Source organism: Anastrepha obliqua, chromosome 3 (genome assembly GCF_027943255.1).
Source record: "Anastrepha obliqua isolate idAnaObli1 chromosome 3, idAnaObli1_1.0, whole genome shotgun sequence".
Classification (NCBI taxonomy): Eukaryota; Metazoa; Arthropoda; class Insecta; order Diptera; family Tephritidae; genus Anastrepha; species Anastrepha obliqua.
The window spans coordinates 129,693,156-129,717,178 of NC_072894.1; the positions used below are offsets into that span (position 1 = coordinate 129,693,156).

A 24,023-nucleotide genomic window follows, 5' to 3' on the forward strand; every position below is an offset into this window, starting at 1 on the left:
GGATCTTGGTGAGTTGTCAAGCCGGGCTATACAAACGCAGAGAATTCTTTTGTTGAATAAAAAAAGGCTTGTAGAGTCTGCCAAGTTCAATCTTCTACATTTAACTGCTTTGAAAATTTAACTGCGCAAACCAAACTCTTCATAAAAAACCATTTGTTGTTCGGAGTCGGTTTAAAACTGTCCCTCCATTTGTGGAACAACATCAAGACGCACGCCACAAATAGGTGGAGGAGCTCAGCCAAACATTTAACAGAAGCGTACTCCCCAATTATTATTATTTATTTCTTTCAATAATTATAGGACTAGGACTTATTGACCAGTTTTGATAATTAATTTGTTTCTTATTTAGCTTACATAATTTTTTTATGGAAATATCATTCATTCTATCACTAAAACGATATACATTCCTAACGGACACTTACTTTAGCCGGAGATGCTTTCCATTTCAATTCAACCGGGCTATTCGGGTCATGTTCTTCGATTTCGATGTAACTCAAATATGTTGCTCTCTGGTCAAAATAATGAGACACGTATTTTTTAGTTCGCCCGAAAAAAAATTTTTTTAAGAGTTATGGGCAATTTTGTTTTTCGGCTCAAACTCGATTTTTTTTTAATTATATAAGAAACATTTTTTTTTAAATGCCCATAACTTAGTCAAAAATGAACCGATTTTAATAATTTTGGGTTCAAAATGATCGTAATTACTTACACGAGTGACTTCATGTAGAAACAATTGCAAAAAAGTAGTTGAAAATTTTTTATTTAGCAAAAAAGAAAAAAAATTGAAATTTTTTCGAAATTCAATATTTCAAAAAGTGTATTTTTTTGTTTTTTATAACTTTTTTTAAATCAAGAGGACACTTCGAACTTCAATTGAGCTGAATGCCCAGTAGCTAAAATGCGTTGTTTTTGAGTAATGAATTTTTGAGTAAAAAACCTGTTTCGCACTTTTTGTTTTTTGCAAAATAAAAAATTTTCAACTATCTTTATGCAACTGTTTCTACATGAAATCGCTCGTGTAAGTAATGACGATCATTTTGAACCCAAAATTATTAAAATCGGTTCATTTTTGACTAAGTTATGAGCATTTAAAAAAAATATTTTCTTATATTATTAAAAAAAATCGATTTTGAGCCGAAAAACAAAATTGCCGATAAAGCTTGAAAAAAAATTTTTTCGGGCGAACAAAAAAATACGTGTCTCATTATTTGTACCAGAGAGCAACATATTTGAGTTACATCGAAATCGAAGAACATGACCCGAATAGCCCGGTTGAATTGAAATGGAAAGCATCCGGAGGGAGTTCTCTAGAGCGGGAGTTCCCTTTGTTCTGTATTAAATCTTATGTGTCGGAGAAGTTAACATCTTTTGAGGGGATACCTTTCTTGGACGGACAAAAGCTGACTGATGATAAGTGTCCGCCTAAGGCAGATTTCACTGTAAATCGAAGTTTAAAATTTTGTGCAAATTTGAAAAAAGTTCTGCAAATTTTCATAAAAATTTCACACTTTTCATTCAGAACTTTTAGCAAAATTTGAGGTACGCAGTTTTAAGGCCCATTGGTAGTTTTGGCATAATAAAGTGAGAGTTTGACTTGGCGCAACGTTATTTTTTTTTTGCTGTCCCCGTATTACGATTTCTCCATTACGATTGCTCCATACAACATTTTATTTTTTTAATTTAAGTTTCTCGTCCGCGCATTCCACCAGGCATGCGTCCCTCCGAAAATATGTAACCACGAGTGTGCCTCATAAAATGTGTCAAAATCGAAATGGGCTTTGACATAAAATAAAATAACTGCAGTACCATCCCCTCGCCATATGCCCACCATCGGAGGAATAAATTGTGCAAATATAGCGAACCACTACTTATAGGTATATACACACATACGTACATATGTACGTATTTCCCACAAACCTGTACAGCCCTCAATTTCTGCGTTTGCCAGCATTGTATTGCAATTTTTATAGTTGTGTAGTAAGCGTTGACGCTTTGTGATTCATACTGGGACGAACTGTGACTGCGACTGAGACGCTCGGGCGTACATCATGCGCCCTGGCAGCTTCAAATGACAACAATAGGGCGTATAAAATGATCGACATTTACGTTCGTATTTACATTGTATGTATAGAAAAATATGAATAAGTGAATAATGTTCAAAAGCGTACACATGTATGTATGTATGTATGCATGTATGTACATATTTACAATTGGCACACACACACATCTTCAATTGGAGTCTACAAAACACACCTCTATTTAGTACCTGCATTTGTTTACTTGCCCTAGCTCTGATAGACCGCGTATGCACATAAAAACAATATTGCTGTAAACACACGCTCCCTCCTCGAACGAGTCTTGTGCTGGTGTTGGTATATTTGCAGCGGCAGCAGTCGCTACATTTATCGCAGCCTTTCGTAAGGGAATGTGCAGATGTTGTTCGCTTAGTACGGCTAATCGCTGCAAATATGTTGTTGTCATGTTTTATGTTTGTTTGTATGTACTCGTACATGTGCGTCCAACAGCAGCAGCAGCAGTAGCAGCGCAAGCTACAGCATAAAACGGATGTTGTTGATGTTGCTAAATGGCAGTGGCGGCAATGCACTGACAGCTTCACAACACATTTGTATGTGTGCCTGTGTAGGTGCACATAAACAGCCCCATTTAGCAGTCGTTGGAGGGTATTGCAAAACTACTTACAAGCTTAACACCAAGCAGCCATCAAATAGCGTAAAATTTCTCCAAAACCATTTAAGAAAAATAAAAAATTAAAGTACGAGTTTGATAAATGACCGAGAAGTTTAATGTAGTAGCTTACATACACACATGTTTATGTTTATTTGTATATTATATTCACGGAAATATTATATATTGCAGCAGTATTTTGTAGTATCAGTCAGTTGTATCGAGTCAGTTAGTGTTGTTGGAAAACACAATTTTCAGTTGCATTCTCTTTTGCAGTGTTATTCTTCCAAGATTCTGTCATTTTTCAATTGTCACAATTTGTGCTTATGACGCGTGTATTTTGTTGGTATAAGCACACAACAAATTTCTCAGATCATTTATGTGCTTATGATTAATACGAGTACGACAACTGTATTAGCTTCTATGAAGTCGAGCTTTCAGAATGAGAAATGTGTGAGCTAGCTATAATTGGCAGGGTTGCCGCGATTAGCTGACATCAACGACCGTAGTGGTGGAAAATTTTAATTCGACGCGTATTTCTTTCTCTCTTAACAAAGTGAAGTTTTGCGCTTACTTGTGCGATAATTAAATGGAAAATAGTTTAAGGAATCAAAGCGCAAGTTTCATAAAAAGAAGTTCTTCGCTGTTTTTGCCTTTCGAGCTCGCTGAGTCACCAATACTTACAACCTAATACCAAACAATCACTAGACAAAGAGCACTACAGATACGCGCGATATTTAAGCAAGACACGGATTTTGATAATTGTTTCATTTAAGTGCTTCTAATTCTCAACAGGTTTATCAAGTGGTAGAAATAGGTGTATAATAGAAAGTGGGTGTACAATAGGTTTTAGAGAACACTACCCAATATGTGTAGGCCCTCGAAGCTTCCGAATCGGTGAAAAAATAATAGTTACTTAAATTATGAACTTTCACCTACCGCTTTTACTATACTAATCTTAACAATTTATACGAATGCTTCCCTTTTGAACTAGAAAATATCCATGTTTCCTTTCGATTTGACAGACCCATCAAGTCAAATTTAGTTAGCAACATAAGTGCCATGAAAAGAGTTATGTTGCATAAAATGGATGCAGCAGTCGTTGCGGGTAATAGCAGAGGAACGCGACTTAATCTATGCTACAAAGGCAAAATGGCGTCCACTGAAAAAGTAAAATAAGAGCCTCACATGCTTTATAAAACTCGGAAAGATTGCTTCTCTACCAGGAAACACTTTTTAGACATTATTTTGTTAAGCTTCCTTACTAGAAATTTACATCAAGCATACCAAGAGCAATCCGTTTGAAGGAGTTTGACCTCTGGAGGTAATCTCTCAAGGGACATGGTAGCATTTTTAGGTAGTTAACACCGCATTTCTCTGAACTTCGTACAGATCTCTCTATCCGCAAACTGGAGCTTGAGAGCCGTGCCAGGGCGATCTTTCCAAAGACAGAATTGGAACGAGGGGAGAATCTGTACCTCAGTTTTCACTGACGTGAGTCGAAGCAGAGCTTTTCTCTAAATCAATTTATTTATTTCCTTAAAACTGTCGAATACTGCTGGTGTTATTCAGGTAGAAGTCTTTGCGATCCTGCAGGCATGCAAAATGATTAGGGAACGTGGAAGCAATGAGAGGTATTAAAATTTTTTCCGGTAGTCAAGGCTCTGATGACGCCATGGTACAGATCTAAACTGGTCAACTCATGTAAGGAAGAGATCAAATTCCTTGGGCGTGCAAGGACCAATTTTCAGATTTGCGTTCCAGGAGATAGGAACATAGAGGGAAATCAAATTGCTGATGAGCTTCCCCGGAAGGGGTCGACTAAATTGGTCTCAGAGATCGGCCACCCCGTCATTGGCATACACAGTTAAAGTGGAATTGCACAAAAGTGGAAAGCGCAGAAGAGATGGAGGTCCTTTTCTTCGGGTACTACTTCGAAAACACTTTGGCTTCAGTACAATAGACGCAGGACGCTGAAAGTCCTGTGGACTTCACGCCATTCAATATCCAAACTCGTAGCTGTATTTATCGGTCATTGGACGATCGGCATACATGCAGAAAAGCTAGGCTTACCATTTAATTCTCATTGCAGCTGTGGGAAATGATTTCAGCTTCAGCGGCTTTCAGAGAAGCAGACTGTTGATAACTTTCTCTGTAAATGTCCGGGCTTGGCAGCTAAACTATTAAGGTCACTGGGTGCTTCTTCCTTAGACAGCCTGAGGCAGTGAATCCCATCAAGCTTCTCCATTACATCAACAGCTCTGGTTGGCTGTAGATATCTGTCCGTTTGAGGTCTCAAAATGGTATCAAACGGCGCTTCACCTACCCTCCCATACCCAGTAGCGCCTACTCTGCCTCCTCATACGTTTTAAGCCATCACCTCTTTCTTTGTCTACACAAACTAAGTCTGGATTCCCACTTAATATTTACTTTACAAATTTTCAACAAATTAAGCTAATCACCAAATATTTATTATATAAGAGTGTGCACATGTATGTATGCTGTAAGCTGTGAGTCATCGCTAAGTATTCCAAAACAAAGGAAACTATTTTGTTTTAGATTTTACTCACTTTTCGTCTCTGCTTTTACAGCTGTTGTGGTGTTGAAGTCAATTAGTTTCGTGCTTAATGGGCGGTACACCCGCATAACACATTATTTAAAACATAAGGAAGTTGTATATATGTAAGTATGCATGTAAATACAGATATCTGTTATGTTGGTGCTCCATACAGCAAGTTGGTTGTTCAGGAATTTGCCCCACTGGAGCAACAGCGACCAAAGTTGTTTACTCTCTGTAAGGTCTAGCGCAAGATATACATATTTGAATGTGTGTGGGCATACATGAGTTACCAACAAAAGAAATAAATTATTTTACATTCCAAGTTATGAAACGCATGAATTGTTGCTGATTACATAATTACAACTTCCTGTGGTGCAGAAAATTTATGACAAATTTGCAACGCGCACTTTTAAATTATTTTAAGTTGTTATTTACGGAATAGCTAATTTGGCTTTGCAAATAAAATAAGTATGCACACAATTCTGTTGAGTACGAAAAGCATTTGTGAAGGTTATTGGAATTGGCAGTGTGATATGAGAGATAAGCGGCATTCACGTAGCCTTAATCTTAGCTTAAGGCCCTACGGAATGAAAGGTTATCGCGCTTCACGGCGTCTAAAAAATTGGAACAGTTAGCGAAGTGAACGCACTTTTAATTACACTGCGTTACACACATTCTGCCCTATGAACCAAATATACTTTTTCGGAAAGGGGATAAAAAATAAAAATACACGTGTATCGGCGATTTATATGTACACGTCACAATTTTTTTTTTGTATTTTATAACTTTAAACGAGCAATTCTTGCATGCATATCTGTATAGCCACACGATCTCAGGATTAGCTTAACGGATTTGAATGAAATTGGGCACACAGATAGTGTATCACATTTCTAGACTCTTCACCTAGGTGTTGCCACTGACAATGTTTCACAGGGTTGCCACCTGTTCGAAATTAAAAAAAAATTGCTTGAGATATGCCGATGTGGGTATCAAAAGAAAGGTATTTCACTCCGCATTTCAATAGAGATATAAAATCCCGAATTTTTTTATTAATGTTATTATATTAATATTAAAAATTGTTACATTAAAAATTTTAATGCTTTTAAAGAAACTTAGGTCTTTTATTTTTGCGTTTGTAAGCATTTGTGTCAGTATCGCGACAAATAGACCAACAGTATTCGCCAAGCATATGCGTAATGTCTTGTCCTTTAAAGTGCTTTTCAATAGCCACAATGTCCTGATGGAACCTTTCGCCATGTTCATCGGTACAAGCTCCTAAATCACCAGGGAAACAATCTAAATGATTGTGAAGGAAATGGATCTTTAGCGATATTAATATGCCCATTTCGCCATATGCCGAAATCATTTCTGCAACAATATTTTTATAATTGTCAGCTCGTTTGTTGCCAAGAAACTGCTCAATAACGGCAACTGTGCCTTTCCATGCACGTTGCTCGATAGCATTCAATTTTGATGAAAATTCATAACTTGCAACTATTTTTTTTATCTGCGGACCACTGAAAACTCCTTAAATTATACACATCATTAAAAAAATAAAGTTACTAAAAGCCTTCGTAAAAAAAATACCTGCATGAATCTTTGCGCCGCTCAGTTTCGGAAAAATATTGCGCAAACTTGCAATCGCCTTGATACGACACCGAGCTTAATGTGTAGTGATGGCAAAATGATTTGAGATGGCTGCACTAATGGTAGATTTTCTATACTTTCTACGCCTACTTTGTAGCATGTTCGCGGTTTCCACTTAAATTCAGTGTAATGCCGATCTCTTTTGCGACCTTCCCATGTACACAAAAAGCACTGGTGGGTTGGAAATCCACGCTTAACACCCATGAGTAATCCGACCACTTTTAGATCGCAGCATATTTTCCAATTATGCTCTTGGTAGTTTATCAGCTGTAATATTAATTCCATGCCTTCGTATGTTTCTTTGAGGTTGGTGGTATATGCGATCGGGACAGCTGGATGTTTGTTACCGATATGAAGCAGCACTACTTTAAGGCTGTTGACCGATGCATCGATGAAAAGTCGTCACTCCTCTGAAATATGTGGGTAACCAATTTTTTCAAACATCGAATCAATATCACAACAATAAGCCAGGTTTTTTTCCCCGATCTTCGTGCAATTTAAAAAATTCGTCATATGGAATACTGCTACGCCGATCACGAGCGGCTGTTATTTTAAAATCAGCCGCCACTATATTCCACTGCTTAAAGCGTGATGCAAAGAGTTCGGTTGTTCTCTTTGACAAATTTCCTTCTCGTACAAGGTCATTGAAGTCGGCTTGCGTTACTAAGATCACTGGGTGTTGGTACAAATTCCGATACTTCTGGTTCCCCGCATCTCGCATTCGATACAGGAAATGTTGATAGCATTGTTGGTGCTACTGTTGGTTCTCCATCCCTTAATTCGGGAACATCATCAAAAATCTTCATTGAAGCCGCTATAGGTTCTTCTGGTGAGTACAGAACCGCTGGAATAACCGATTCTACGTTAGCGTTGTATTGGCGAAAGTATTGGTACCCTTTAGTTTGAGTAAAAGTTACGCAAAAGTAGCACAGTTCACTGCAGTGCTCCGTACGTGGTAGCCAAATTGTTGGTACAGAGTACTTTATTGTTGACCTTCTATCAGTAAACTTGCATAAATTTCTATAGCAATAGTCGCACACGACTTCCGGAGTATACCACAAGTAAGGAACATAAGCAGTCTTGAATATTTTCTGAAACGAATTAACCACTGTTTTCGTAATATTTTTAAAATTTTTACTTGGTGCGAATAAGCCACAAACATAACAAAAGTTATTTCGAGTCCGGCACTGCATTTTTCGTAAGACGTTTTCGCGCAACAGAACTTAAAAGAATTGTCAAAGTATACGTCTCCTAGTAGCGCAACTGTCAGATGATCGGAACTTCCGGAACTGTAACAAACACACAAACGGCACAGAGTGTGTTGTATGAAACAATAAATGAAAGGTTAATAAGTTGTTTAAAAATTTGGAGTCCCTTCAAGTTATGCCGAAAATTTAGAATTTTTTTTAAAAAAAAAAAAAAAAATTCAAGAAAATCTGAGAATTGATAAAATTTTTCTTTTTTTTAATTTTACATAATAAAAACATTTCCACGAGTCTGCCTGCAGAAATTCAGCGCGATTGGATCACGGAAAAAGGGTTAAAAATTGATCCAAAGTTTTTCACACAGGCGGACTACGAGCTCTATATTTTATATAATACATAAAAAAAAAATTCTGACGTGTACATGAAAATCGCCGATACACGTGTATTTTTATTTTTTATCCCCTTTCCGAAAAAGTATATTTGGTTCATAGGACAGAAAAAAAGTTCGTTTTTGTAACGCAGTGTTATTTAAGCGTAAAATGTTCGCACTCAACTAATTGATTTCATAGTTAAGTGCGCATGTTATGTATGCCTAAAAAAAATTTATAAAAAAACAAAAAAAAAAAACCTAATAAAAAAACCAAATAGTTGATATTCAAGCATTGAAAAGTTTATTGCTGCTGCCTGAAATGATTTTGAACATTGTATTTCTGTAAAAAGCCGCAGATTTGAAAAGTTAAAAAAATGTGTTTAGAGGTCTCCCCGCGTTCAAACTAATCTTTTTTGTCTCAACGAAAAAATCTTTTTTGTGAAATATACTGGAAAGTTAAAAAGAAATTTTTTTTGGCATCTTCTTAAATGCGATGAATATAAAGAAATATAAAAAATGGTTCAACTTTCTTCCGCGAAATAATGGTAATCAAGAAGAAAAATTGGTTTTTGGAATTATCTGTAGTGTTGCACTGTACTATTAAAAGACCTAAGTCTGACTTTGTACTTTGACTTTTCGGATATAAATAAATATAAAAACAAAACTAATATACCAATAAGAATATCCAATAAGGCCAGGCTAGACAAATTAACTCGTAAAAACTTGAATGAAATTGAGAAAAAAATTCACAAATGAAATCTATCTCTTCATCTCCATTAACTTTAGCGACATTATCATGAAATTTTCCATACATATGTAAATGAATTTTCCGATTTTAAAAACAAAAAAATTTGGAACGAAAAAAATCGATTAGAAATTTTCAATATATGAATAAATTATCTGATTTTAAAAACAACAAAAGTTTGAAACGAAAGAAAAATCGATTTGAAAATATCAATACATGAATGAATTTTCTGATTTTTTAAACAAAAAAAATTTTGGATGAATGAAAAATTCGATTTGAATACCAAGACGTCATAGCAGTTGGTATATTTTCGTATGTGTATTTAGATATATTGGCAGGAAATATTTTTTAGTATATAGCAGAACACTTTTGTTATCATTTAAGTATGGGTAAGCTTAAGTAAATTTGTATACATTTTTCCAAAGTTTCTTTTTTCGATTTTTTCGAAGTGCTTTATTTTTATCTGATTCCAAACAAAATTTCTCATTATTGGAGACCTTGTACGATATTTAAAATTTCCAATAATTTTTTATTTGTTTTTTGACAGTAAACAGTAGCTGCGAGAGGTCAGCTCATGAACAATTTTTTTTTTCCTAAGACTAAACTATCATAAATTATGTAGCTTGGCATATGTAGCATCTCCATTCAAGTCACATTCATCTTAGTATGTGTGTATGTTGTGATGAGTATGCATGTGCGTCTGACACTAACTTCCCTGTAGGAATATCTACTAATACCGAACTGGTGCGCTTCTAGTAAATTTAGAACCATAACTAGTTCGCATAAACTCTATTTTCTATATATAAATGGAGCTAGTGAATTTTGCATGGTGATTTCAGTTTTTCGATAGCTTTTCCGAAATGGAAATAAAAATTAGCGCACACCCTTCTATTAGGTGTTTGCTCGAGCTCCTCCTCCTATTTGTGGCGTGCGTCTTAATGTTGTTCCACAAATGGAGGGATCTACAGTTTTAAGCCGACTCCGAACGGCAATTGTTTTTTTATGAGGAGGTTTTCTATGGCATTTTGTTATTTTATGCACGGAGTTTCGAACCTACGCCCACCAGAATGGTAGTCTCGCACCAACGCATTCGGCTACGGCAGCTGCGTATTCTGGTAACCATTACATGCGCTTCTGCAAGCATAAAATATATTTTCTAATAGTCAGCTGTACTTCATAGAGCGTAAAAAGTACCTCAGAAAATATCTAACGCTCGCAAATACTTTAAGATACATTGAAAAATATTTGTAGGTGCATTTGAAATCTCGCATTTTGCATCTCTCTGAAATGCAGTTGACAGTTTCTAAATAATCGTTGAAAAGGTTAAGTACAAAACTCGACTAGCTGGATCTAGCGCATCATCCTTTTCATAGTAGTTGGGAACCAGTGTTAAATTTGGCATCTATGAGGAACAAAACTGAAACCCCGCTCACGTTTGCCACTGAATAGTAGTTGTCTTATGGTAGAGCAACGATTCCTTGGGGTCTGACAAAAAGTATTATTTTTTTTAATTTTTGTTTTCATAAAATATTGCACCTCAGTTTAAAAATTAAATTATATCTATTTTATTACAACTTAAATGTGATACTTCCTGCTTCCTTCATCTATCAGCCTGGTTCACGATCATAACTTGTTGCCTCGGAAGCTATAGTAATTTAAATACTATTTTCCTCTAAATTTTGGCTTTGCTATGAGCAGCGAAGTGCTTCGCATTTGTCAAAATCTTACTGCTTCAGAATCAGAGATTGATTTCTCTACCTCAGTATTTCCTGCAGGGTTCGTGCACTTGTTCAGGAATGGCATTTATGTTTATAACTAAATTTTTCTTTTTTCTCACTTCAATAAGGAAAATACAAAATATGTAAGGCTAAATGACCAAAAATAAAGCAACGAATTGTTGTAAATATATACGTACACATGAGCGCATTCCTCTATCTCAACAAATGCGTGTCTATGCTGTGCAGCTGGCGTGAGTAAGTGCCAACTTGCAAGATGTGGGGAGCAAACACACCTCATTTGACAGCCGGGACATTAGGAAGTGTTTCAGCGGTGCCGATAGGTAACTGTTTATACAAAAACAACGAAAATGGTAGTACGGAAAACAAAACGCACTCTCGCTCTCAATAAACTACGGAATACAGTAATTGAAATATTGACAATTTGAAGGCAATGCCCCACGATAGACAGCACTTTGATCGCACAGTTTGAGAATCAAAAAAATAAATAAACTTTGTGAATGAAAATATGTATTTTCGCAAACAAATGAAAAATATACAAAGGCTTCATGTTAAACGCTCAAAACATGCGCGTGCATATATTCAGATATACTCGCCATTTATGGTGTTTAATGTTTAATGTTGACCTCTACGCTTAAAAATATTTCCAAGTGCCCTGCCATAAATTGAATGACTTCCGCGAAAGTCCGCAAAATGTTCTGGTTATTGTAAAGTAACATCTCCTTAAGCAAAAGCTCATGCATACGTACATACATACGCAGGTGCACATATACGAATATTGGCTGACATTTAAATATCTCTTGTATAGGTGTGTGTACATTTTACGATGAGCTGCATTTTCCAGTGAACTCCTAGTACAAAAATATTTTTTTTGTTGGCAGTTTGAATTACAAATACTGATTTCGCAAAACAAAAAAAAATATAATAATAGAAAACTAGATTCGCTCGAATTGCTGAATTTTAATAACTATTATTACTCTACAAAACCTAAATTAAATTGAAATTTGGAAGATTATAGCTCTCTGTGATTATAATTAACTATTGCAAAGTTTCACAGACGCGAAGTCATTAATAATTGCAAAATATAAATGCAGCGAGCCTAAGGTTGCGTTGTCTTGCCATGCAACTACATACATTCATATGTACGTACATATGTATGCATTAAAGTAATTAAACTCCAGCAACAACAAACATTTTTAATAACGCAAAGTTCCCATAAATGCATATCGCTTGAAGCTTATTTATATTTAAATGCTGCGAGTTTTTACACAAGTTTTTGCCATGCTTGGGACAGAGTTCAAGGGCCAATCTATATTACAAAATTGCTATTAATTACTAGACACCATTCGAGGAAGATAAAAGCGAATAAGCTTGGCGTGAAGGGAAAGTCTCGGTTTGTTTTTATTCATTAATCTTTTGTGAGCAAAATAAAAATTATTAAGTTGCACTAAATTAAATTAAAAGAACTACAAATCAGAGCAAAAATGAAATATTTAATGCATACCGACAAGCAAATACGGGGTTGCATGCATCAATATTATTGATCTCGAGAATGTATGGTAATATAGAGCCTACTAAATTTATAGTATTAACGAACTAGCGGGTAAACTTTTTGAGAGCTCTTTGGCTGAGCTTCCCCTCACATTTGGGCTGTACAATTTGATGTTGTTCCCCCGCAGACCTACACTCTTATGCTGACTCCGGTGGATTAAGCAGATTTTCCGTGAAGGGACTACACTGGGACGTTTGTCATTTAAATTTGATTCACAAGCATACAATAAAAGCAAAATTAATAAATATAAAGGGTCTCTCCAAAGACGCGCCCAGATGTTGTTTTAAAGTAAAACAGATAAAATCTTAGATTCTTACAGGTTTCATTATTTCTATGCAAAATACGACTCTTAGCAGTTATGTGTGAAAAATAACATCTCTTAAATGCCCACCATGAGCACGTCTACAGGTAAAGTTCGCGAAAAAGTCGATTCATGAATGCCTAATTGTTGAGAACGTCCAAATTTCGATGTTGATGGTCACACACCAGAACGTCCAGTTTTTGCTCCGCCAGTCCTTTTACTTTTTCACCAACCTTTGAGTCGTAGACCCATTCGGACGATTCTTTCCACCAAAAAATTTACAGATTTTGTGATATGTTGTTCTCAAAGTTCCACCATTTTCAAAATTGTTTGAACAATTTTGTGGTAATAACGCGTTATTCTATCATGTCAAATTATACATTTGTCCGCTTGACAAAAGTTAAATTTGTTATTTTTTCTTTGTTTTAATGGATGAAATAATGCAGGTGTCTGCGCATAAATGAATTGCTTTTCACAACTTTTTAACACCAAAAATTAATCTTAAAATATTTAAAAAAATATCTGTAAAAATTCCCTTTAATCCTCGACTTCATTTTTGTTTCTTCAAAATCGAATAAACTGAAGTTATGACAGCCCAAGTGTGCGGTAACCTCAACATGAAAAGCAAGTTTTTTATAAACACATACATACATACATACATACATACATACATACATACATACACACATACATACAGATCTATTACTTACTCAAATTCACGCACTGTGAAGCAGCCAAGGCATTTTGTTGGCTTGTTAAATTTACTTTGAGTCACTTGAGACATAAAATCAGCTGCTGTTTTACTATACTCAGCTCAGGCTAATGCTAAGTGAATTAGGAAAAAATTAATTGTTCCAGCAACAAATTGCGTGATTCAAACAACAGTAAGAGCTGCGAGTATTGCGAGTGTGTAATTGAAACTCATCTCCGTCGCCGAAATATTGAAGTGTACTCAGGCTTGTTGCTTTTGTAGAAATCTAATTGGTTAAATATTGCGAGACATTCAAAAATAACAAAAACAGAAAAAAAACTATAAACAACGGCCAGCTTTTATCTCGATTTCGATGACAGTGATGTGCTTTTGATGGCAATGGCAATAACAACAACAAATACCACTTAAACTTAAGCGCTCAGAGGGTTCGTCGAACGCTTGTTTTGGATGTGGAAACTTACTTAGCTATCGCTCGACATACACACATATTTATTAAGCCAAATTCAATTGTTTTGCTCTTCACTTTGCTTTCAATTGTCGCGAATAACCCAAACTGCGTAGCCAAGGTCAGGGGCGTATACGCAACGTTTGGAGCCTTGGGGTTGGCTAGCGCCGGCTTTGAAACTCTGTACAGCGGCTGCATATTGCCTCAATTGTTAATTGCCTATGGCGCTAATTGAGGATTGTATTTGCAATCTTGCGTCTTGGACGTTGAACTCAAGCGCAAAGCGCCACGGGCGATGCAGACAATTTGAAAAAGAGTTGATTGACTTGGTTTTTCGATTTGATTAGTGTCGATTGTAACGATAGTAACGACTTCGTTTGATTAGTGTCGATTGTTGCAAATTCTGCTCGTTTTATGAAATTTTCAACATTTTGGCTTCTGAAGAAAGTAGGCTAATTTAAGTGAGATGCTTAGAAATGCCGAATTATACAGAAGAAAATATTCAGCTTTGTTAACTTTGTTTTAATTTTTTCTTGCTAAACTGGCTCTAAAATACCGTTAATATGTTTTATATCACAGAAAGTACAAAACAAAAATTGGTGCGTACACTTCTGTTAGGTGTTTGGCCGAGCTCGTCCTCCTATTTGTAGCGTGCGTCTTGATTTTGTTCCACAAATGGAGGGACCTACAGTTTCTATAGCTTTGTTGTTTCAGAAAATATAAAAATATATAAAAAACAATGGATTTCAGCTAAACATTATTTAAAAGGTCAATATACCTAACTAAGCTTGCTTGCATTTAGTTTGATTTGTGTGAAGAGTTGAAGTAGCTACAAAAAAAATTTTGTTCGGCTCACTGTTGTTAATGCACTTTAATTATGAACTTTTTTCGGTCAATTGCAATCAATTTCAATTTCATTTTCATTTTCGCTCATTTCGCTTTTTGTTTAATTCGTCTGCGAATGCTGCCATGTTCGCTGAACGTGCCCAATTTCATTATTCACTTTCCATATAGAGTTTCATAATCGAAAGTAGCAACTCGTCAGCAGTGAAAACAGTACCGAGCACATTGGACGAGGCGGCTTCTGGGGACGATACCAACGTTGACTTTGGCAAAAGTAGCAGCAATCAGCAGCCATCACAGCAGCGTGAGCAACCGCGTCTTCCTCGACCCACACGCACCTCACCGCCACCACCCAAACCACCCAAACCGCTCAAACTGACAAAGTGTCATAGCAGCGATCATCAATTGCAACATATACTCCTCAATTCACCGAAGTATCAACCCCACGAACACAATCAAATCAATCACGCGCTTCAACAGCAACAAAGCAGGCCCCAGCATCAACATCAACATAAGCATCATCACCATCATCATCACAGCCATCACAGTTCGCATCAGCTGCAACTACCGCCAAACCAACTGTCTTCACCGCAACAGCAACAACAACAAGGACAACAAATTGATAGCTGCAACTTGATGCCTTCGCTGGATTATGGTGTGTCGCCGCCGCTGCCGCCAAAACCGAAAACTTTACTACACATCAAACCGCAACAACAACAACAACAGCAATATCACTTATTGCAGCAGCAACAGCTATTACAGCAGAAATTGCAAAAGCAACTGCAGCAACAACTACAGCATGTGCTTAAACCGCAACAGTTGGGCGAGACTGAACAGCTACAACAACAACATCATTCCAATAACGTCCCACAGCAAACACCAAAGCCGCCAAAGCCTCCATCATCACCAGAGCCTCCCTCATCTCCACTTACGCCGAAATCCCCACTACCATCGCCTTCCCTGCACGAGTTTCAATCCACCAAACAGGATGCGCTGCAAACTCAAACATTACAATTCCATCACTTTCGCCATCACAAGTCGGCGCCCACATTCGATCTCTTCTTCAAATCGCCCACGAGTTCATCCTGTGCCACGCCCCTATCCAAATCCCGCCGCAATAGTTCATACCATTCCTACGATGATCTCGATGCGACCAGTGCTGAGAAGAAAGTTGTATCCAGCTTGAAATATTTGTGTGCCTGCACTGGCGCCACATTGCGAAATCTCTCGAAGAAAACTAAAGACTTGCATGCGAAAAATTACTGTCACACGAAGGTAAATCAATTAAAAATGCTCAAAGAGTTTGTGGTCTAAAGGGAGAGAATTTAAACTAAGGTAAAATTTATATACCATACCATGAATGTATGTATGTGAACTTTACAGATAGTTTTGAGCACTTTGTGTTATTGTATCAGAAACAGTTACTCTAGTGAATTCATCGGTAAGCTATCGAGCTGATAGGGAATACTGCAAATCCTGAATCTTTAAGCTCATATTGAGTACAACTTTCGTGGTTTGGAACTCAAATAAAATTCAAATTCCAAATACATACATTTGGGTAAGAGAAATCAGTTTCTATTCGAATATATATCTTTTAAAAATTATTTAATTGTACTCAGCGTAGAATATAAAATGGACGCTAGAACTGGCTGCTCGTAATGGAGAGGCTAAACCTTTCACAACCCGACTTCAAGAATCGAGTTTGCTAAAATTGACAACATTGAAATTATATTTTTATATCCGTGTTTATTGCGCTCGGGAGCACAGGGCCTCGACTAGACTCTTCCATCGTGCACGGCTCTGAGCTATTGTTTTTGCGCCGCCCCATGTGATGTCGGCATCTGCGAGTTCGCGCAACATCGACCTTTGCCAAGTGATCATTGGTCGACCGCAACTTCTATTCTCTTGCGGGTTCCAGTCTAGTGCCATTCTCGTGATGGTGAAATCATATAATCAAGTCAAATTTATTCTGGAGCCGTCAATAAATGTCGCATAGCGTGCAAAAAACCGAACAGATTCCCAAGGCTAATACAGGTATATGTAGTAATTCTAAAGTTGTGACAGAAATGAGGCATGCTGGCCAATGTGAAGTGCACAAGTCGCTTGCTGGAACTTCTTTCCTAAAATGGTTGCCAAAAACATTGGTTCTAGTGATGTAAAACCCATACACTTTTCATCTGCAAATATATTTTTGTACGAGGGTTGCTATTTCAATTTTGAGAAAGACAGCTAAGATTGAGGGAATCATCGATGCTCAAGACAAACAACCGGGGACACTCGCACATACTTTGGATGTTTCCTGGCATTTCTAATGCCACATACTTTTGTGATTCGGTGAATACATACCTGAATAGACCTTGTACAAACCATTTTCCATCCAGAGAGGAGGCACCAACCATCTCAGAAAGCCTTTTAGTGCTAAATAAAAGCGTAATTACAGTTAGAGAAATCTTCAGTTACTCCGATAGTCAGTCGTTCCTATCATGTCTCGTCTAAAACAGTAGAAGAGTGTTAAAATTATTAAAAATACTTGCACAGTATTTTACTATTAATCTACTCTCTGGCACACAGAGACATTAAAGGTAACTGTAAGACAGAAGAGTTAGCTAAATTGGGCTCCTCGCTCCAAATTAATCAGGACAAGGTCGACATGTAAACTTTTATTAACTACTGTTGCTAATTCCAATTGAAAACAGTGAAACACTTGGGCTATCAGTGGACAAACGTGGCCCGAATGGAACAAGAGTCCACTCAAATGAAGAATCATAGTAGGTGCCCTACATGGACACTGTCTAATAAGAAGACATGTTAGGAGATTAGCGGAACCATTCAATGACTATTGCAGAAACTGCCAGGATATAGAAGAGTAAGAGCCAGTCGAACACCTTCTATACGGGTGGCTCTGTGTAGAAGACGGTTGAGACTGCTCGGTCTCGCTTTTCTGGACAATATTGCGAATGTTGCGAATTTCAAACTAGTTAGTATAACCAGCTTTTTAAAGGTCACACAATGGTTTTAAGAGGACCAAGTAGAGCAAAAATAGGATAGTTTCGGTGGTATCACCAGGGGCCTCTGACTGAACTAGATGCGTTTAAGGACAGCTACTTCATTTAACCTAACCTAGACAGGCAAAATCAATTATTTATTATCATATATGGCGTTTTTTTAATTATTGTCCAAGAAGTACTTTTTCCACGCCGTTTGTGGAATGCTCAAAACTCGTTCGCTTGCGTGAACGAGCGTAATATTTATTTACTATTTTTTGAGTCAACCAAGCTTGTATCAACATTTTTGAGAAGAAGTAAAAATATGCAAAATAAAACAAATCCAGAACCATGAAAGAATTTATGTCATTTGAAAATATAAACTCAATAAATCCATTTTAAATATTTCTATAGAATATTACGCCAGATGAGCCAAACACATTTCTGCATTCCATACAGACGTTTATGGCATTCGCGATTTGTTTACTTTTGCATAAATTACTCATTGCGTTCATACATATACATACATACATTATTGCGGAAAACAAGAGCTTTCAATTTTTTTTAATAATCAGAAAAGCAGCCATACGAACAGCAAGTCAAACAAATTGTATTTTGCCGTAGAAAACCGGTTTAACGAAGTAACACACTGCCCTTTGTTCAATGAGTTGATAATTCTTTGAGAAAAAGTCCCGCATTACAACTTTACATACGTGATAGCGAGAATAGGGGCGACATCAACTTAGTAATTATTTTAATAAAAAAATACCTAATAATTTTAAGCCTAGTCAATTTCCAGGAATATATTAAAGTGAAGCTCATACGTACATAGGGACGTGCATGCATATTGATTGCCACCGCGAATAAAAATACAAAAATAATAAACATTTCCAAGTTTTTTGTTTTCATTTTCATAATCATTTGGTTAATGAAAGTTAAGAGCTGGCGGCCTTTTTGTGGAAGAAAATCCGTTTATTTATTTTTTCAATTTATACTGATATGCATTTTACATAAATAAAAATCGATTAGGTGTCACTTGTATCTTATGATAAAATAAATGGTGAAGATACGAGCACACTAGAAATTTCAATATGAAGTAAAGTTATGAGTCCCGACTTTCATTTTGTCAATAAATATCGGGATTAATCATGGGGCTCTATATTAAAAAAAAATTGATTAAAATCACATGTATGTGATTAAAAACGAAAAAAAGTAGCTTGGGAAAAAGGAAATCCATTATTTTCTCGGTAGATGGCTGTAGTGATCGATGCCTCATAAAGTATAGATCAAACTAATTAAGGATTATGCTCGTTGTCTCCAATGTTTCACCATTTCCCTCGGAATCAGATCTAAATCTTTAAACACCATTTGTAGGGCATTTGGCCGAGCTCTTCCTTTTAGTTATATTGTGCATAAAGATGAAAAGACCTACATTTTTATACCGTCTCCCAAATACACATGGCTTTTTATGACGAGCTTTTTCGTGGCAGAAATGCTCCGAGTGTTGAAAAAATGCAAAAATCGCCTTGGTATTTGGATATTTGGTATCATTTAAAAGCTAAAACTTCAATCAAGAAAATTGTCTAACATATTTTGAGATAAAATATACCTTAAGCCTTATACATCCCCTCAAATCAGAAATAATTTGTACATACAATGGTAAAAAAATTCTTTAAAACACATTTTTATCCTTAAGACGATATACCGTTGTACTTTAATAAAGATAATTATGATGAGCCCAAAAATATGTCTCATAAAAAAAATTAAAAAAAAAAAAAACCAGTCTAACGGTTAGACGCGATAGAAGTGAAACCTTCCGTAAAACAAACTGAGAGAGAATGAGACGAAGGCAGCATTAGGAGCGGGATAATTATAGGTTCATTATAATATTGCTATAAAGTTCATATTTTATTCATCCTCAATGTTTTCAATTTCAACAAATGATATGAGTGGCTTATGATAGCTAAAATATGATACAAATGCTTTGATTTCGATGTTGTCAACATATCTTTGAAATACCGTGTCAATTGTTGTTTTTTCTGTCGATATTCACGACACTTTTCTGCATTATTTTTCGGCATAATTGCGGTAAACATTTAAAAATCAAAATATTTACGAATATAAAAATACGGACGCAATACAGCACACGCGGTTGCTATTATGAGCGTCGTAGCGCGTATATTACACAGACGTACTAACATACACACAAACATTCGTAGGACGCTTGGTTTGAATTTTTTATACATATGTATGTATGCTATACTATGGCCTAGCCTATGTACGTACATACATATTTGTGTTCTGAACTTCCAGCAAAACAATGCTTATTATTAATTAATAAAGTGCTTATTAATGCAACCGCACACACAGGCCACTCACTTTATTCCTGTAAATGCGTATGTCGTCCAAAGCTAAAATTCTATGCCTAGCGACTACAAGAACAAAATGCATTAATAGGCGCAAGCGTAGCGGCCATCATCCTAGTTGCCATAGCGCTGAACAGTCGCGGCGGCGCCGAACAGTTTCAACTATTGTACTGTGCAACAAAAACTCATCATCAAAAAATTGATTTATAAATTCGAGCTCATAGTTCTAAGAGCAAGTACTTTCATTCATAAAACGAGCCGCCCATATGCTAGTTTTCTCGACAATTCGAAAATAGTCAATATTGGAATATTTCGCGTAGAATTATTTGCCAATATTCAATTTTTGTCAAGTCGAGTGCCCGCGGCTCCGTAAATATGTTTGCACCCATATATGTATGTAAATATATGTTTCTAAATGCTCGACAACCGCAGCTGCCTGTTCAAGGTTACTGTACATTAGGCCGGGTCGATTTGTGGGAAGGCAAAAAAATCGCCCATTGCTCTGTGAAAATCATATTCTAGGGATCAGAATAAGAAACTTTGCCGAAGGAACCATACCTCTAAAACGAGTTCTGATGTCGATTGATGCGATTTTTAAATCGACCCGCCCTACTGTACATGCAATGCTGTGCCTATGAATGCGCGCTGGATTTCTTGAGAAATTTTACGTATGTTTTGCTGTGGCGAGGCACATATGTACATACACACAACATATATACATATATCCGCATATATACATACATACATATATAAATTCACAAATTTAAATTTGCTTATGCCATCCTTCTGTGTGCCTGGTAATGAAGCATTTTCTATACATACATATATATACGTATATCTTTTTTCTTCTTCTTTTTGGTGTCGCATTTTCGTTTCACTTTTTCTCAAATCACTCCCAACGATTCTAAAGAAGTTTTCACTTCAAAAATAATTTTTTTAAATATTAAGTAAATCAGTGTTTGAAAATGCAGACACAAAAAACTTCCTTCAGTTCTTTATGGTTTTGGCAATTTTAGCCCTCTGTTACTAGTTACTTCTGCGGCTGCTGTAGCCGAATGGGATTGGTGCGTAGGCTCGACTCTCCGTGCATGAAACAGCAAAATGATTGAAAAGTTTTTTTTTAATTGCGGTCGCCCCTCGTCAGGCAATTGCAAACCTCGGTGTGCATTTCTGCCATAAAAAAACTCCTCAGAACAAAAAACAAAAACTATGTGCCGTGCGGAGTCAACTCAAAACTGCGGCTCCTCTATTTGTGGATCAACGCCAAACGCCTAACTGAAGTGTACGCGCCAATTATTTATTTATTGTTTTTTTCATTATCGGGGTTTTTTATCATTACTAGTTAAACAATTCACACAAAAACTTTAGAAGTTATCGACTTTCCCATACTCAAAAAACTGAAAGAGTACAACCAATAAAGATTTAATGACTCATTTGCTATTTTCATCAGATCCATTAGTGCCACCTCGAAGAACTTTAAACAAGCAAACAAATCACCAAGGGGTTCCAATTTAAGTATGATATTAAGCAGTTCTTTGTTGAAAATTATTAATCAAATAATACCATAGAACTTTTTGCATTAATTACAAGTTCAGCCTCAAGGGATTTAAGTGCAGAAACTATTATTACTATTTAGTGAATATGCCATTAATTTATATCTTCGATTTATAAATTGTTCTTTTATAATTCTACATTTCAACAATAATTATGCCTTTTTTTTAACCCCAAATCAAAAATCAACACGTTTTTTTCAAAATTGGTAACTAGTGCGAAAAATCGGTTTTGCCCTTTCCTTAAGTTTTTGCGGAGGGGCGACTGCTTATAGAAAAAAAATCATTTGGTGTTTTATGCACGGGCACTACCGAACTGTAGTCGCGCATTAACGGCGGCAGGCGCTCACCCTTCTTATACTTTTCATAAATTATTCCGGTATATACTATTGTGATGAAAGCCGAGCTAAAGCCATTTCGGAAATCGAGTTTAAAAATTGTTTCTAATATTGAAAAAGAAAAATGTTCGAATAGGAAATAGATTTGTTACAGATGTAAAAGTTTTAAAATTTATTTATAGGTCACCTTTTATTGCGATCACAGTCTTACATACGCCTTCAGAATTTCGGGATTTCGGGATCAACACGTCTAGCACATATGTATGAGCATGGCGTATATATGTATGTTTGTGTGTTTATACATCAGAAAGTATTTGTCTTTGCACTAAATACCGCATTAGACAGAGCGACGCGCAGATATCTCTTTATCTGATTTGCATAATTCCCAGTTTCTTTTATTTATACCGACTTTATTTATTTGTTTTTATTTTTAGGATACGAGTAACATTGAAAATGGATTTCGCCAATTCTGTTTAGACGCTTCTTATTTTCTTGTTAACTTTTCTATTTGAAGCGCACGAGGGAAATGTCGAACTGTCAAGGCTTATAGTGGAATAGTGTAGGGTAGCGAGCAGGGGGTTCATCAGGGTCAGGGACTGTATTTTTGCAAAGTTGTTTATCATGCGAAAAGCGTCTTAAGGAATTGGGGATGCATGTTTACATGAATGTTTATGTTAATGTGACTATTAGACATGATTGATGAAAGAGAAAAACAGACAATATGTGGCTTTTCATGCAACACTTTTTGGTTGTGCTTTTTGAGTAGGCAGAATTGAAAACTCATGTGAATCTTGTACTTTAAAAATGATAATTTAAGCCAATGTCGGTTTTAAGTGATTGAATTTTTATCTAATAAATGAGAAAAAATGTGGGGATTCCCTAGGGACAATGCTAGTTAAGTAAATAAAAAAATTACAAATGAAAAAAAAAAAAAAAATTTAAATAAATTTTACAACAGACTAAGAGTTAAAAAAATATTTTCCCCTTTGACTTTTAACATTGTTGACTTGACAGTTTGTAATTGCGAGGTTTGAAGAGCTATAAAAATATGTATTTTTAATATTGTAAATAGCAAAACGTGAGCTCACCCAGTATCGACCTTTAAGGAGCGTAGAAAGTAACATTGGTCAAGAAAATTCTTACTACTTACATCTAACGTATTTCTCGTGTAAAACCCAAATTGGACGATACACACATATATAATCGTTTTTTTTTCTAATATTTGACCTCAACATCATTCTGTGGCATGGGTAAAGTTTTTCATTTAAGTAATATAATTTCTGAATACAAGCCAAACCAACCCATAAATGCTTATAATCTAACATCTCGACACCAACGCCACCTATGGGGTAATTTTTTTGCGAAGTTGTCTAATTTCATATAAGTGATATTTTTTTAATATCAGATGAATCGGCAAAATGTCGACACCAGTGCCACCAAAATGTCTCCATGATCTGAACAATGCTGAGAATTTCAAGTATCTAGTTCATAAGGTACCTAGTTTACAATCGATTGCAAAATTTATATCGAGCAGATAAGAACGAAAAGTGTTTAATATTCGTTTAATATTCCCTTCCCAGCCAATTCAATCAAGCGCCAACAAATTGCGAATTTATTCAACTCATATTTTATAGAACCCCAAAAGTTCAAAGAAATTCCTTTTTTACAAATTATATACACATCTTTCTTTTTAAATTCCACGCAAAGAATATTTCTCATAAATTAATTTTTCAGAAACTTACATACATACATACATATTGGCATTTCAAACGAGTTAATTACGAGCAAATTGTGCTAATTGTAGCAAATCTTTTGAATACTTAAACAACTTTGGAAACAATTCTTTTCAGGCTGCTGTGCCATAATTCTTTAAGTGGAAGCGCTTTAAAAGAATATTTTCTCAAAAACGAAAAAAAAGAAAAACTAAAAATTAAATATAAAAAATTGTAATAATTATACACACAGCTAGTTTTGAGTGGCAAAT

The 24,023-nt window shown here is 35.9% G+C and overlaps 1 protein-coding gene across 7 annotated transcripts in view; it reads left to right on the top strand.

The window, feature by feature from the left end:
- Nucleotides 1-24,023, top strand: part of LOC129243081 (ral guanine nucleotide dissociation stimulator-like 1) — a 49,503-nt gene that overhangs the window by 17,632 nt on the left and 7,848 nt on the right. The window contains exon 3 of one of the 7 annotated variants that reach the window (XM_054880181.1): nucleotides 14,973-16,076. The exons of the other annotated variants lie outside the window; for them this stretch is intronic. Within the exon in view, the coding sequence (XP_054736156.1) occupies nucleotides 14,973-16,076 (1,104 nt within the window). The remainder of the gene's footprint in view (nucleotides 1-14,972; nucleotides 16,077-24,023) is intronic. 7 annotated transcript variants of the gene reach the window in all.